This window comes from Platalea leucorodia (assembly GCF_965183815.1).
Source record: "Platalea leucorodia genome assembly, chromosome: 23".
Classification (NCBI taxonomy): Eukaryota; Metazoa; Chordata; class Aves; order Pelecaniformes; family Threskiornithidae; genus Platalea; species Platalea leucorodia.
Window position 1 is genome coordinate 3,166,247 of NC_138845.1, and position 16,706 is coordinate 3,182,952.

The window sequence follows — 16,706 nt, forward strand, 5'->3', positions numbered from 1 at the left end:
GGGGGGGACGTGGGGTGGGTGTCCCCCTCCATGGGTGACAGAGGGGGGGACACGGGGTGGGTGTCCCCCCCCAGATGTCCCCAAAACAGGGCGCCGGCTGGGGGGTCCTGGTGGGGGTGGCCGAGGAGGGGACCGGGGGTGCAAGGAGCAGCTGGGTGGCGATGTCCCCCCCCGGGGGCCGATGTCCCCCCCTGGGGCGATGTGTCCCCCCCCCCCGGGCCAGGAGCTGCAGCCCTTGGGGTCCCCCCAGGGCCCCCCGTGGGTGGGTGCTGTAAAGGCCCCGATCGCCGGGGTTTCCCGAGAGGAGGACGGCGGCGATGAAGGCCCTGGCGGCGATGACGAAGGCCCCAGTGGCGATGACGAAGGCCCCGGCGAATGGAGGCTCCTGGGGGGGGGGGGGGGGGCTGGGGAGGGAGGAGGAGGAAGATGAGGAAGGAGGAAGGAAGAGGAAGGATGGAAGAGGAGGAGGAAGGACGGAGGAGGAGGGAGGGAAGAGGAAGACGAGGAAGAGGAAGGATGGAGGAGGAGGAAGATGAGGAGGAGAGGAAGGATGGAGGAGGAGGAAGGATAGAAGAGGAAGATGAGGAAGGATGGAAGAGGAAGGAGAAAGATGAAGGAGGAAGGAGGAAGATGAAGTAGGAAGGACGGAGGAAGATGAAGAAGGACAGAGGAGGAGGAAGAAGGATGGAGGAAGAAGGATAGAGGAGGAAGATGAGGAAGAAGAATGAAGAAGGATGAGGAGAAGGAAGGATGGAAGATGAGGAAGGAGGGAGGAGGAGGCGGCGGCTGGAGGAAGGCAGGCTGCTCTGGGCAGGGGGGGCCCCCCAGGGGCTCGGGGGCTCCCTGGGAGCTGGGGGTGCCCCAGGCCGGGTTGGGGGGGGGGGGGAAGGTGAGGAGGAGGAGGGGGGCTGGGGCGAGGAAGGCCCCCGGCCCCGCGTCCCGAGCGCAGGAGCTCCCCGCGCCCTCGCTCCGCCGGCGGCAGAACCCCTGAAAGAGAAAAATCAACTGCAGCCGTTCCGAGGTGGGGCCACAATTCCAGGTTTATCCCGTTCCGGGGCGGCTCGTGCCTGGAAAAGGGGGGACAGCGGGGGGGTGAGGGGCGGGAAACACCCGCGGCGGAGGAGGAAGAGGAGGAAGGAGCCTTCGGGGAGGCCGATGCCTTCCAGGAACTGGCTATCGGAGACGGATACGGAGCCCACGCTCCGAAACACCGGCAGAGCCTCAGCGGAGCCGGCAAAAATCCCAGGGGCGGCGTTCCCGGCTTGGCTCCGGCGTTCCCGGCTTGGCTCCGGCCTTCCCGCCGCACGCAGCCCTACCTCGCAGGCGATCTTTTCGGGTAGCGGCGCGGCGACTCCTCCGTCGGGAGGAAGGCCGGCTCTTCCTCGGCCGCCCCTGCCCACCGTGGCCCCCGGCTCCGGCCTGCGCCGCCGCCGCGGCTCCGGGATGAGCCGGGGCCCTGCTCCTCCGGCGGGAAAACCCAACAACCTGCGCTTCTCCTCCCCGCGGAGGCCGCTCCGGTTACTCCGACGCTTTAAAGGCTGCAGCAGCATGCAAGATTTCTTTCCTCGTGGGTTTTTTTTTTGTAATTTAGCTTTGTTTTGGGATTTTGGTTGGGATTTAAGAAAGGTCTCCGGGCGATGTGGAGTTTTAGGTTTTATTTCTGTCTTGTCTGGATAGAGGTTTGGTTTTTTTAATTCTCCGAACGATCCCACGGCGGCGGCTTGGTTGGGAGACGGCGCGAGGAAGGCGGAGGTTTTTTTTATTCGGCGCATTCTTCGTCGTCGCCATCATCTTCGCCATCTACTGACAGAGCAGCGTACTTGCTGGCGTGGCTGAACTGCCGGCAGGGAGGGAGTTTGGTTACGCGCCGATTTACGGCGTACGGAGAAAAAGAACCCCCAAAAATCCAAACCAGACCAAAAAAACCCCAGGAGCTGAGGGGAAGAACTCCCAGCCGGGGCGTCACGGCACCGCCGGCAGCCGGAGCCGGGGCTCCGCTCCCCCCCAAAGGCCCGGTGCCCCCCCGGCGCCGCGGTTTTTCCCCCCAAAAGCTGCTTACGGAGGGGGGGTTCTCGTCAAGTTTCTTTGGCTCAGAGGCAGGTCGCGAGTCGTGATCCTTTCTGCTCTCTTTCCTGCAAGAACCAGAGCCCGTCAGCGCCGGGCGCCGGCGGCCCACGCCTACCGCGACGCCGGATCGGGAAGATAAAAGCCGAGGGCAGGCGGGGTCTTAAACCTAGTCTGGGTTTTAAACCTAGTCTGGGTCTTAAACCCAGTCTAGGTCTTAAACCTGGCTTTGCAGGGCTGGGCGATGCCCGATTGCCGAGGCGGGGGTAAGATACCAACCCCCCCGGAGCCACCCACCTATCCGAATCTCCGGGGCCGCGGCCGGAGCTCCCGCTTCGGACCTTGGAACCGCTCTCCCGGCCCCCGTCCGGTTTGTTCTCATCTCCTGGGAGGGGGGAAAAGAAAAAAGAAAAGGGCGGGAGGTCTCGCACCGAGCCACCGCGCCGTCGGCCGGGCTCCGCGCCTTTGCCCGGCGCCGGGTTTTGGAGCCGGTTTTGCCAAGCTTTGAGTCAAAACGGCTGAGGCGCGGTCTCACCTTTCCTGTGGGTGTTCTTCGGGGGCGCTCCGTCTTCCAAGGGCAGGCTTGGTGCTGTCTGGCTGCCGCTGGGGGGAAAAAAAACCCAAAAATACGATCAACGTCAAGACTTGAAGATGACGCCAAGGCGACGGAGCAGGGGGAGCCCTGGGGAGATGGAATCCGTGGGCTACAGGAATGTTTGGATGGGCCAGCGGCTCTGCCGGCCTCCCGGCACGGGGGAAATCCGGAGGGTAAAGCCCAGGACGCGTCCCCGCCGCGGCACCGACCTGGTAGGAGAGTGCTGCTCCGAATCCGAGCTCTGGGAGCGGGCAGGGGGGTTGCTGCTCCGCTTCACCCAGGCGTTCTCCTTGGGCGGCGGGGCGGGCATCACCTTCAGGGGCTGCTTCTCCTCCTTCGGCTTGGAGGTGGGAGACGGAGCATCGTCCTCTTTGCTGAACGTCTCGTTCTCCAAAGACTTCTCGCTCTCCCTCCTTCGCGTGGCTGCAGGGGAGGCACAACCGAACGCAGGGACACGCGTTAAGCTGCCGGAGGGGGGACAAGTGGCAAGCCGGGCCCGGCTCGGGGCCACCGCGCTCTCTACTCACTCCTGCCCGTCGGGCCGGTTCCCACAGAGGTGCCGGGCGGCCCCGAGTTGCCGGTCTGCGAGGATTCGCTCCCCGTCCGCGATCGCTCCTGGTTCTCTTCGCTTCGCCAGCTGGGATGCCTGTGGCGGAGGGGAAAGGGGGCTGAGCCGGGCGCTCGGAGCCGCTCGGACCAACGCCGGGAGGGAAGAGGATTAGGGAGCGGGTTTAGAGCACCCCAAGAAGCGTTTATGGGCACCGCTGCCCGAGAGGAAAGGTCGAGGGGGAAAAGGCGGCCATGGCAGGATTGCCTTTGCGCTCCTCGGCCTCTCCGAGGGACCGCGCCGCTGCCTGGACGTCCCCAGGCGGGCACCGGGCGGGTTTTAAGCCCAAAAGCCAAGCGCAGGGCAGGCAGAAGCCCCTGCCCAGCCTCCTCCTGCCCCAGCCCACCTCTCTCGGGGTCGTCTTTCTATCCTCTTATCATCCTCCAGCTGGCGTTGCAGCTTCTCCTGCTCCTTCTGTAGCCGCTCTTCCACCTCCCGCTCCCTGGCCGCCGTGTCCACCGGTTTGGCCCCCCCGAAGATGGAGGCGGCCCGGCTGGACTGGGGCGCGGGGGCCACGGAGGTCTCCTCCTCCTTGGGCGCGCTCCGGGGCTTCAGGTTCAGCTTCGGCCTCTGAGTGGGACCTGGGAAGGAACAAAGGCACCGGGAATGGGCGCGAATCCCACCCCGAGCCGTTGTCGGAGGTCAGACTCCTCCCGCCAAAGCCATTACCTCTGTCCTCGCGGCGGAAATCATCCCGGCCGTAATCATCCCGGGAATTCCACCTATCCATCCGGTCATCCCGGCGGTCATAACGGTCTTCGTAGCGGTCGCCGCACCCTCGGTAGTCGTCATCCCGGCGATAGCCGCTGCCAAAGGCCCTCCTGCCGCTGCCTATCCTGGAATCGTAGCCTGCGGGAGGAAAGGAAGCCCTTCCCGGTGAGTCCCGATCCCTCCCGGGTGCGGAGCAGGAGCCCTTCCTGCAGGCCAGCGTCTTCTTAACACAGCGGCCTTAAAATCTAGGCCAGACCTGGGCTCTGGGAAGAACTAGAGCAAGGCCAGGGATTAAAATTGCCTGGAGAGGAAGAGCAACAGCTCATCCTCCGCACCCCTTCCCCAGTTCCGGGAGGGAACTGGGCCACACTGGGCAGCCCGTCTGCGCTGGCGGAGTCTCGCCCTCTGCGCCCCAGCAATCCTTCGGGAACATCCTACCTCGGTCATAGTCTCTGCTGCGGTCATCGTAGCGATCCCTGCCCCCAAAGCCACGGTCCATGTCCCTCCGCGGACCATCGCGATACCGATCGTCGTAACGATCCCGATACCCTGCAGGCAGAAGGGGGGGCAGCGTGAGCGGGGCAGCTCGGAGGAACCCGGCACAGCGTTTTACCCCCAACCCCGACACCGGCGAGGGTTTTCCTGCGCTCGTTAATGTAAGAGAGTCACGAATCCCTTAACGGAGCAGGAAAATCCCGCTGCCGTTCTCCACTCGCCCTCACAATAATCTCGTCGCGGAATGAGCTCTGGGCGGCCGCTCTGTCAGTGCCCGATCACGGACGGAGCAAAGCACACCTGGATGTCACGATAACGCAGATTTTTCCAGGGGAAACAATGGAAAGGGGGAAGAATTATCCAGAGGGAAAGATGCGGCAGATTTGGCTCCGGGCTACAGAGGCAGGGGAAGCAACCACCGAGTCCCGCAGGGAATCTGCTTGCCAGGGGAGGAGCGGAGGGAAGCCGCAGCCCGACTCCTCCGTGATCGGCCAGGTTCCCTCAGACGCCGGTTTGGGATGGCGACGGAAGGAACACGCAGTGACGAGCGGGGCCCCTCAGGGGTCCCTACTGGGACCAGTGCTGTTAACTTGTGAACCTCATGGGGTTCAACAAGGCCAAGGGCAGGGTCCTGCACCTGGGTGGGGGCGACCCCCGGTGTCAGCACAGGCTGGGGGATGGAGGGGTGGAGAGCAGCCCTGAGGAGGGACTTGGGGGTGCCGACAGACGAGAAGCTGGCCACGAGCCGGCAACGTGTGCTCACAGCCCAGAAAGCCAAGCGTCTCCCGGGCTGCATCCCCCGCAGCGTGGGCAGCGGGGCGAGGGGGGGATTCTGCCCCTCTGCCCCCTCTGGGGAGACCCCCTGGAGCCCCGCGTCCAGCTCGGGGGTCCCCAGCACGGGAAGGACGTGGAGCTGTGGGAGCGGGGCCAGGGGAGGCCACGGAGACGATCCGAGGGTGGCCCAGCTCTGCTGGGGGGACAGGCTGAGAGCTGGGGGGGTTCAGCCTGGGGAGGAGGCGGCTGCGGGGAGACCTCACTGCGGCCTTGCCGTGCTTAAGGGGGGCTGAGAAAGATGGGGACAGGCTTTTTAGCAGGGCCTGTAGCGATAGGACAAGGGGGGCTGGTTTTAAACTAAAGGAGGGGAGATTCAGACTGGATGTAAGGAAGAAATTTGTCACGCTGAGGGTGGTGAGACACTGGCAGGGGTTGCCCGGAGAGGTGGGGGATGCCCCGTCCCTGGAAACATCCAAGGCCAGGCTGGAGGGGGCTGTGAGCACCCTGCTCTGGTTGTGGATGTCCCTGCCCGTGGCAGGGGGTGGGACGGGATGGCCTGGAAAGGGCCCTGCCAGCCCAAAGCCCTCTGTGATTCTGCGATCTCTTTTTCTGCCAACTCACTGTCTCCGAAGCTGTCGTCGCCCCTGCGGGGTGGGTAATCATCAAAGCTATCGGTGGTGGCAGGCCGGGCCCTCCAGTCGCTCTCAAACCTCTCCGAGTCACGGAAGCGATCCCGATCTCTGCCGAAGCAGCGATCGTCCCGATCTGCCGGGAGAGGGAAGGAAACTGAAGCTTGTGGGGCGGAGAGGAGCCGTCGGCGGTGAATCGAGCGAGATCACAACCCAGCCTCGCCAAATTCGCTATAGTCTGTCTCAGCGGTAACCGCCAACGCTTCGAAAAGCCCTCGGCTGAGTCAGTCGGCGCGACAGGGACAGCACCGGGGTGTGGGAGGAACCGCCGCGCTGTTAGATAAGTGCCGGCAGGCAAAACATCCCAGCCGGGCCCTCCGGCCATGCAGGCAGGAGCCAAGCCCGAGCCCGGGGCTGGAGCAGGGCGCAGACCCGGCCATCCGGGCGGCGACGACAGCCATTCGTCCCCCCTCGGCCAGGCTGGTCACCGGCCCGGCACGAGGCGCGGTTACCGAACGCTCACCTTTATCCTGAGCTTGATCAGCAACATCCACTCGTATTCTTCTGTTTCCTAAGGACTGAAAAGAACAGCGAGAAGTCAGCCTCGCGGCCCCAAGATGCGCAGAGGGGCGAGAAGAGCCGACCCCAGGGCGATGCCTGCGCGCAGAGCGGGCAGCTCGCACAACGCAGGGGCTTGATGGCCTTAAAAAGCATTTTCTTCCCCGTTTATGTCTTTCTCAAGCAAGGCCAGCCATCCCTCTACAAGAAAATCCTTCCGAACGCATCTCCAGCAGCCAGGGCTGCAGAGGAAGGCGCCTGATCTGACGGCGGGGGGAACCGGGGGGCTTGCGCGCGGCCGTCCTGCGCCGTCAGGGTTGGACTCACCTCTTCATTGAGGCTCAGAGCCTGGAACAAGGAGTCTATATCTTCAAACTCAGCATAACCAAAACCTTTCAACCTCTCCGGATTGGTAGGCTCCCGCGGCAAACGTACAGCACTTATCTGCGGTCAGAGAGAAGGGGAAAGCTCTCGTTGAGGTTCTCGCTCCCCGGCATTAATACGACGGGCAAGGATCGCGTTATCCGAGACCGCGCGACTCTGAGGGACTGGACAAATCCTCTCGGTGACGAGCAGGGAGGTTCAACTCCCCCTCTGAACACACAACGCCGAACGTGCCACCGAGGCGCGTTGGGAGGGAGGAATTTGGCAGCGGCAGGAGGTTTGCAGCTGCAGATCTCCAGTAGCTGCAGCGGGAACCGATCTGAAGGGCCAGGGCAGCTCTGCTCAGCGGGCGAGAGCTGCTCTGCGCCCCAAGAACGAGGCTCCGACCCCGCGGGAGCCGTCCCTTTGCATCCCGCCCGCCTTCCGAGCTCGTCCCAGGCTCCCGAGAAAAAAATCCTGCTGAAAACCAGTTTCGGACCCGTTCAATCGAGACTTTTTGGGGTCAACACGAGGCCTCGGGCCGCAAGGACAGCTTGCTGGCTTCGCTAGGTTACATATCGCACGTTCTAGGGCACACTGGCAGCCCTCGGCATCGCTGCCGGGCCCTATCAGGCATCCCGCTGCACTAACGCCTTCTACAACCTCTCCTCGCCCGATTTTGGTTCCCAAAGCGCGGCTGCTCCCAGGTCACTCCCCGCTCGGAGGCCCGGGAAGCGGCAGCAGCCTGCGGAGCTCGTTATGCGCCGGGAAAGGGAAGGCACGAATCGCATTCGGACGAGCCGCACGTAAGGAACCACCGCCGGGAGAGGCCGGGAAGGGAGAGCGAGCGACGGATGCGGAGCAAACGACTTCTGCAAGGGCGAGGGCCACCACCGCGCGTTGCTTCTTACTCTCCGGCGCGGCGCTGACCCCTCTGCCTCGATTTGGGCAGGGCTGCAGCCTCCCAGCTCCCTCCTCCTCCTCCTCTTCCTCCTCCACTGGAGTTTCACCCCCGCTATTACCCTCCGAGGAGGAGGGGCTGCTGCCTCAGCAAGCACGAAAGGTTAGAAAAACAAGCGGAAAATAAAAGATGAAGGTAAGCGGCGCGGCTCTGCCCGCAGGGAGCGATCTGCTGCCGTCAGCACGGCTCGCTGCCGCGCAGGGAATGCCGGACTCCGGCTGCCCTTCCGGCAGGGAAGCGGCCATTTCGCCCTCCCCGCCTCCTCCCTGAATAACCCAAGGGCTCCAACATTCTTAAAGCTGGGAAAAAAATGGTATTTTTGTTATCCCTGGGAGCGTCATCTGCTCCTGGCCACAGGGCAGGATGTATCCTGAGTGAGCTCCGGCTGGGAAACCCCTTGAGAGGTCCGGACCCGGCGCAGGCTGAACCGGAGCCCGTCAGCAAAGTCTGCGGTGCCTCAGTGAAATTATATTTAGGAACGGGCAGAAAATGCCAGGCGGGCAGAGGAGGAGGGGGGGAAAAAAAAAGTGAGAAACAGCAGAAGGAATGCAAATTGCAGAGGAGGAGGAGGAGGAGCTCCAGGTGCTGGAGCAGGTAACAGCAATAGCAAGTCTATTTTAATTGGTAATAAATTTAGTTTTCCCCAAGTCGAGACTGTGACTAATTGGTAAGTGATCTCCCCGTCTTTACTGCGACCCACAAACTTCCTCATCCTCTTTCCTCCCGCTGAGGGGGAGCGAGCGAGCAGCTGGGTGGGCGCTTGGCACCAGCTATGCGCCCCGAAATCCGCCCCACCTCCTCTCTTCGCCTGGTTCGAGGGGAGAAACCCCAGCCGCCTGCTTTAAAAGGGTTCTTGCGCCCTCACCGTCGTGGCTGAAACAGCAGGAAGAGCCGTTTGCCTGCTGGTAGGCAAGCGACTCACCTGCGATCAAGCAATCCGACAGCCGCGGCCGTCTGGAAACCGGAGAACGGGGATGGCGGCATCCAAAATCACCGTCTTTGCGGCCCACGTTACCCCCGCACCGCGCTGCCCCGCGGCCCAGCCCGGTTGCCGAGCCGTTACTCACGTTGAGTCCTCTGAAGAAGTCCTTGATGGATTCTTCCGTCACGTCATAGGGCAGGTTTCCCAGAAAGGCGGTGTAGGGGGGGGATTTCGGGAGGCGGCTTCTGTCTATGTTGGGTTCCCGAGCAGCCCGCGGGGCGGTGGGCAGGATGGAGCGGTCGATCGGAGGGGCCCGGTACACGTCGTCATCGTTACTGTGCCAAGTGGTAGAAACTAAAGGGAAAAATTTAACAAATCACCTAAAAACCACCCAACTGGAGACCGGTTACTGCCAACGCCACCGTCCCGGCCGCACGGGGCCAACAGGCAGGCTAAAACCCCAGCGACAGCGACCGTTTAGCCCGGCCACTGGTAATAAAGCATTAAACCTTCCCGGGATGAATTCCTCTTTGAATCGCAGCCCGTCTCGTGGAAAAATACCACGGCTCGATATTAATGTTTTCAGAGGGAGAATTCACTGCGAGCGCCGAGCCGGAGGTCACCGCGCTCACCGGTAAACTCCTGGGCGTCGGTGAATCTGCCCACCCTCCGCTTTCTCTGCTGCGGTTACGCCAACAAAAAGCTCTTTATCCCGTTTCTGTTCCCCGCGTGGGTGTGAATCTCCCTCCCCTTCACCAAACGGCGAGTCTCGGTCCTACCGAGAACTCGGTTTGCTCTCTGAGCGTTGTTACTCCCCAGAAAAGAAACAACCAACCAATTTCACAACGTCTAGGTGTGGCGTTGCGGGTCGAGGGTACGGCCAAACCCGAAGCTGGCGGCGGTGCGGTTACCGACGCTTCCCACCCGTTTCCCCCCCCTCTACAGCGGTGAAAGAAGGGGAAGGATCTATCTGCGGACAAACTCCCTCCGCATCCTGCAAACCCCACGAGGAAGCCAGAAGCGAAGCGCTTCTTCCTTTAACGCCGCGAGCCAAGAGACTTCTGGTATCGGGGTTTTAGCGTGATTTGGGAGCCGCGTCCTCCTGCGAGGCGGGAAATGACAGTACCGTCTCCTTCCAGGTCGTCTGTCTCGTCGGCCCAGCTGACGGGTTTGGGGATATAGGTAGGGCCACCGCCGCCGCCACCATCCTCTGCCAGAAAGTCCGTCAGAGTGAGGGTCTTGCCCTTCTTGTTCTTCTTCTTAGCTGTTGGGGAGAGAAAGAGAGAGGGCTGGAGTGAGCGACGCCCGGGAACGGCCCGCTTCGGGCGGGGAGGGGAAGGAGGAGCGGTCTGGGTGGCGACGGGTGCGATCGAGACGCGACGCGAGCGATCGAAACGCAGGCGCCGGCCGCCCCATCCCGATTTAGTTGCTATTTCCGAAGGGATAACAGCCTCAAATTCAGCACAGCCGAGAATCGGGGCTCCCATCACGCGAAGCACACTCACGCTTGACATTTTGGGGGTCGGCCGTACCCACAAACCTCCCGGGGGGCTGTTTTTTTGGGGGGAGGAGGCGGTAGAGGGAGAAACCATCCCACTTCCACCCGGGATGCAAGCGAGAGACGCGGCGGAGCACGGCACGGCAACCCCACGGCCGCCGGGATCCCCCCAGAGCCAGAAGCCGGCCGGCCTCGCCGACATCTTAACGAATCTCCCAACTCCTCCAGCGCAAGGGATTTTTCTCGGCTCTGCCAGAGCTGCGAGCAGCCGCAGCGCTCATTCGTCGAGGCTTCGCCGTCTCCTGACGAAGCCGGGCATCGCGACGGGCTGCGACACCTCCCAGCGACGTGGGGAAGCCGGGCTATTTTTAGGAAGGTGAGTTGTGATGCAGTTTGCAAAATTCAGTGGTGGCTTTTTTTTTTTGCCTTGCGGAAGGAATTGCTGCCCCCCTGCGGCATCGCCGGCCAGAGCAGGGGCCAACAGTGCCTTTACCTGCAAAAATAGTGCCTTTACCTGCAAAAATAGTGCCTTTACCTGCAAAACCAGTCCCTTTACTGGCAAAACCAGCCCCTTTCCCCGCAAAAACAGCCCCTTTCCCCGCAAAAACAGCCCCTTTCCCCGCAAAAACAGCCCCTTTCCCCGCAAAAGCCTTTCTGGGCAGAGCGCCGGGGGCTCAGACACCCCCAGTGACTTGGGGCACCGAAAGAAGAGCCGGGCTGCTTTAAAAGATACTACGGCGTCGCGAAACCACTAATTGCTTTCGCAAACGCGCGCTCTTATCTTCGTTAAGAAGAAATAATAAACTTTGGGACTGCCGGACTCGACGCTGATAATCTCTAAGCAGGCTGCGGGCCGGGGAGCGCGATAGTTAAGCAGCGAAGCGTCGCGGCAGCCTTAACGAAGATAAAAACGAGAGACGCGGGAGTTGCGCAGGCTGTTCGTTTGCCGTCTCTAATCAGCCGACGCTCGCCCGCCAGCGCTCGGAGCGGAGGGATGGCTCACCGAACGGCGCTTAAAATGGTTTCTTCCACAGAAATCCCTGCAGCAGCAGCGACAGAACAACGACCAGCGGCTTCCAGCAGGGAATGAAGAGGGTGAGAGGCTCCAGGTACGGATCGGCCGCCCGTGTGCGACGCCGGGCCCCCGTCCTGCTTCCCAGCACCCCCAAATCCTCATTTTCCAGGTCCTGCTCTTCCCCTTTGGTCTCAGCCCGGGTTTTAAGGCAGCACGAACACGGACCCTGCTATTCCAGCCGGGCGCTGGGAAGACGGAGCCATCCCGCCCTCCCGATCTCGCTCCCAGCATCTCCGACGATGCCACCGGGGAGCTCCCGTTCTCCGACTCTTGCCAGATCTTCATTCCCAACATCCGTCGAGACCCCAGAAGGGCCGGAGAGAAGAGCTGAGCCTAAAAACACCCCTTCACCCTGCAGTCTGGCCAGCTTCGCCCCCAGACGTGTCACCCAGTCCCACTCCCATCCTTCCCTTCCCCTTAACCACCAGCGAACCCCGCGGCTTGCCGGTCGGAGCTGCCCGGGCTGCACCCGCACGAGTCGAAGGAGAAGGGCGGAAAAGAAACCCGATGGCAGCTCGTACCCCAATTTTCAGCCGCCGCACATCAATCCCCACCCTCAGTTCCCCCATCGCCGTCTCCTGGAGCCCGCAGCCTCCCCAGGCAGCCATTGCTCCTTGCCAACATCTCCAGGCCCGCTCGGGTCTTCCAGCCGCGCTCCGTCCCGCGGCTCCGCTCCCGCTGGATTCGGCAAAGCCACGACGGCCCAGACGCGTGGCGGGTGCTCTCCCCGGCTCTCTCCCCTTTGGCCGGGGGCTCGCGTTCTCCTCACGGCGAGACCCTGGTCACGCTCTGGAGACGACCTTGGCAGCGCTTGGTCGTCTTCTCGCATCTCCGGCCGCTTCCCGCTCCCCGTCCCTTGGCTTCGGGACGCCGGCTGACTGGAAACGCTTCCCCCAGGAGCCCAAACACATGCAGAGCCGCCCCAAGGGGTGACGCAGTGACACCCGCACCTCTCATCCCCCCCGAGCTCTCCCCGCAGCGGGCAAAATGGTTCCTGACACCCCCGGGAGAGCGGGCAGCGCCCTGAGGACCCTGCAAAGCCTGGCAGAGCTCCGCTCCAGCTGAGAACCGCCTGACCTCAGGGGGTGACACCTTCCAGCGCCCTGGCGGCTGTAGCTGGGAGGGTGACGAGCTACAGGCGCTGCTCAGCGGTCTCGCCAACCCCCGGCAGCCCCCCGGGCTTTCGCTGCGAGCCGCAAACATCTCTGGGCCCCCCCAGATTTTGCCGCCGGTTTTCGGGACAGCAAGCCTTTGCGATCTATCCACAGGCGGAGGCCAGAGGCCGTAAATCCAGTCGGCCCTTTGGAACGGCTCAAGCTCTGTTTGCCAAGGGAAAACTCATGGAAAGATGACGTCAGTGCCGGATAAAAACGCTGGGAGAGCAGTGGCGGCGGTGACCGCCTGGAAAAAAGGAAGGAGAAATGCTCTCCTGCTGGAGAGGAGTGTTGTTCCCAAGGAAAGGAGGCCGGGCGGCGTGTTTTACCCTCCCTGCCGTGCTGACACCGCTTCCCAAACGGCACTGGATCCGCTCCCGAGGCCACCGGCCTCCGAAAACCGGCAGGCTGGGCTCGCTCCGGCTGTGTCAAACGGCTGACAAGTCCCGGAGCAGGAGCCGACGGCACGAAGCAGCTTCTGTTGCAGGATAACGGCATCGCTCTGTCTGCCGATACCACGGGGGAGGGGGGGGGAGCCCCCATCTGGGCAAACTCTGCCCCTTCCCGCTGGTTTGAACCCCGCCGAGGGGCAGCTGAGCCCCTGCTGGGGCTCCATCAGCCTCCGTGCATGGTTTTTGACACCGAACGGGGCACGTGGAGCCCTGCGGAGAGTCCTGCGGCCGGGATCCGCGCCCAACAACCCAGCCTGGAGCTCAGAGCCCCCCTTGCCCCCCGGGGCCGGGACCCCGGGGCTGCTGGGGGGCGGAGACGGAAGGGGAGCGATGCCCACCCTGCGCCACGGAGAGGGGCGAAGGCGCCCGGGCACCGACCCCGCCATTCCGGAGCACGGCGGGGGCTGCTCGCCGTGGCGGCAGCTTTACGAGCCCCAGCGGAGCCCTCGCCTTTCAGCAGCGCCGTCCTTGCCCACCACGAGACCAACTTGCCCTGCTTTAAGGCTTCCCTACGTGCCGCAGCCTCGCCAGGCAGACGTCCGTGGCAGCCACGAGTCGGGAGACCGCAGCGATTTTTTTGGGGGGGGAAATGAATAATTTCTGCATTTTCCCCCCTCCGCCAGGCTCCAAATGGCGCCGGTGGCTGGAAGAGAGCGGCTCAGCCCCTGAGAACCGACGCTTTTGGGCTACAGGGAGGGCGATGCCGGCGCTGTACGGCGGATTGACCGATGCGGGGGTTTATTTGGGGGGAAAAAGGTGGGAAATGGTTCAGCAGGGGTTCGGGCAAGGAAGGAGCCGCCCCCGGGGGTGGCTGCCTGGCTGCTGCCTGCACCGAGCGCTGCCCGACCACCGTCGTATGGAGAACAAACACCGGGAGAAGCAGCGCGGGGCCAACGGGGGCCGGGGCCGGGCCAGAAACGGGCCGGTGCCCCCGCCGCTGCCCGGAGACTCAAGGGGCCGCGGCGGCGCTCCGGGCCCAGGGAGCCGGGGCGGGGGGGGCTCCGGTCCCGGTCTCCTCCCGCTCCCCCCCCCCGCCCCCTCCGGTCCCGGTCGCCCCCGCCCCGGTCCCGGTCGCCCGACCGCGTGCGCCGCCGCGCACCCACGTGGGTGCCGCCCGGCCCCGCCCCTCCGCGCGCCTGCGCAGTGACGCGGCCGAAGCTTCCATCTGGCCCCCGCCCCGCACGTCAATCACCGCCGGCAGCGCGCGCCCCCCCACCAATAGGAGGCGGGCGCGGGGGGGGGGGGGGGGGGCGGGAGCGGCCGCGCGCGCTGTCCCTGAAGGGACGGGGTGTGGGGGGGAGGGGTGTCCGGTTCTTCGCCGCCGCCGCCGCCCCCCCCCCCGGTGCCGCCGCCCCCGCTCGCCCCCCCCCGGGGAACGGCAGCACCCGGCGCGGTCACGGCGGGGGCCCCATCGGTGCCGCCCGCGCCCCGCGGAGGCCGCCGGGCCCCGCCGCCGCCGCGCAGCGCTCACCTGAGGCCGCCATGTTGGGAAGAGGCAGAGAAGGCAAAGGACCCGGATGGAGCCGTCACGTGACTATGGGCGCCCCGCCCACCCCGCCCCGCGGTGGGCGGGGCCGGGTGGGGAGAGGGAAATGATTCTGCGCTTGGCGGCGCCGCCCGCGCCGCGATCGTGCGGGGGGGCCGCTGGGCACCGCGCCCGCACCCCCGGGCACCGGCACCCCCGGGCACCGCACCGGCACCCCCGGGCAATGCACCGGCACCCCCGTGCAAGGCACCGGCACCCCCGGGCACCACGACCCTTGTGCAAAGCACCAGCACCCCCCGTGCAATGCACCGGCACCCCCGGGGCACCGTGACCTCTGTGCACCGCACCAGCAGCCTCTGTTCAATGCACCAGCACCTCCCATGCAATGCACCGTGACCCCTGTGCGATGCAGCAGCACCCCCCGTGCACCAGCACCCCCTGTGCAATGCACCAGCACCCCCGGGCCCTACGACCCTTGTGCAATGCACCAGCACTCGCATGCACGAGCACCGCCCGTGCAAGGCACCAGCACCCCCCAGGCCCTACGACCCTTGTGCAATGCACCAGCACCCCCCGTGCACGAGCACCCCCATGCACCAGCACCCCCACGCACCAGCACCCCTGTGCAAGGCACCAGCACCCCTCCGCACCAGCACCCCCGTGCAAGGCACCAGCACCCCCCGTGCACGAGCACCCCCATGCACCAGCACCCCCACGCACCAGCACCCCCTGTGCAAGACACCAGCACCCCCACGCACCAGCACCCCCGTGCAAGGCACCAGCACCCCCACGCACCAGCACCCCCTGTGCAAGGCACCAGCACCCCCCGTGCACGAGCACCCCCATGCACCAGCACCCCCACGCACCAGCACCCCCTGTGCAAGACACCAGCACCCCCACGCACCAGCACCCCCGTGCAAGGCACCAGCACCCCCACGCACCAGCACCCCCGTGCAAGGCACCAGCACCCCCACGCACCAGCACCCCCGTGCAAGGCACCAGCACCCCCACGCACCAGCACCCCCGTGCAAGGCACCAGCACCCCCGTGCACCGGCGGCGGTGGCGGCTCAGCCCCGGAGCTCGGGAACGACCCCGGTGCCGGTGGGGACGGGGGACGGGGACGTTTTGGGGTCCCCCCGGCTGCTTTTGGGGGGCGGGAGAGGCCTCCCGGGACCCCGGATCCCCGACATGGGAGGTCCACCCCCACCTACCGACTCCTCATCCGTCCGTCCACCCGTCCGCCTGTCTGTCCTTCACCCGTCTGTCCATCTGCATGTCCGTCTGCCCACCCACCCACCCATTCATCCGTCTGTCCGTCCATCCCTCCCTCCCTCCGTCCATCCATCCACCCATCTGTCCATCCATCTGTCCATCCACCCGCCCACCCATCTGTCCATCCACCTGTCCATCCACCCGCCCACCCATCTGTCCATCCGTCTGTCCATCCACCCGCCCACCCATCTGTCCATCCACCTGTCCATCCACCCGTCCACCCATCTGTCCATCCGTCTGTCCATCCACCCGCCCACCCATCTGTCCATCCAGGCATCCAATCATCTGTCCACCTACCCATGAAACCACCCAGCCACCCATCTGTCCATCTGTCTGTCCATCCATCCATCCCCCCCATAATCCATCCCCCCACCCCTGTCCATCTGTCCATCCACCCACCCACCCATTCACCCATCTGTCCATCCATCCATCCCTCCATCCACTCACCCACCCACCCACCAGCGTCAAACCACCCATCTGTCCGTCTGTCCCTCCCTCTCTCCCTCCCTCCCTTCATCCATCCATCAATCCATCCCCTAATCATCCACCCACCTCTGTCCATCTGTCCACCCACCCACCCACCTATCCACCTGTCTGTCCATCTCTCTGTCCATCCGTCCATCCATCCATCCCTTAATCCATCCATCCGTCCATCCATCCACCCACCCATCCATCCATCCATCCACCTACCTGTCTGTCCATCCGTCCACCCACCCGTCTGTCCATCTGTCCACCCACCTGTCCATCCGTCCACCCACCCGTCCATCCATCCACCCACCCACCCGTCCATCCATCCATCCACCTTTCCATCCATCCATCCATCCATCCATCCATCCATCCACCCACCTGCATCAAACCACCCATCTGTCCGTCTGTCCCTCCCTCTCTCCCTCCCTCCCTCCCTCCCTCCCTCCCTTCATCCATCAATCCATCCATCCATCCATCCGTCCATCCGTCCGTCCGTCCATCCCCTAATCATCCCCGCACCTCTGTCCATCTGTCCATCCACCCACCCACCCATTCACTCATCTGTCCAACAGTCTGTCCATCCATCCCTCCCTTAATCCCTCCATCCACCCATTCGTCCAT

The 16,706-nt window shown here is 64.3% G+C and overlaps 1 protein-coding gene across 1 annotated transcript; it reads right to left on the reverse strand.

Moving 5' to 3' along the window:
• Positions 1–1,640: 1,640 nt before the first annotated feature.
• Positions 1,641–14,391, reverse strand: EIF4B (eukaryotic translation initiation factor 4B). The gene is made up of 15 exons (XM_082332375.1): positions 14,330–14,391; positions 9,806–9,943; positions 8,825–9,033; positions 6,761–6,877; positions 6,399–6,453; positions 5,868–6,011; positions 4,416–4,526; positions 3,936–4,115; positions 3,613–3,847; positions 3,187–3,305; positions 2,869–3,082; positions 2,600–2,667; positions 2,362–2,449; positions 2,060–2,132; positions 1,641–1,837 (listed from the first exon to the last, which is right to left on the reverse strand). Exons 1-15 carry the CDS (start codon positions 14,340–14,342, stop codon positions 1,760–1,762), a joined length of 1,842 nt encoding a protein of 613 aa, XP_082188501.1. The 5' UTR covers positions 14,343–14,391; the 3' UTR covers positions 1,641–1,759.
• Between the last annotated feature and the right edge of the window lie 2,315 nt (positions 14,392–16,706).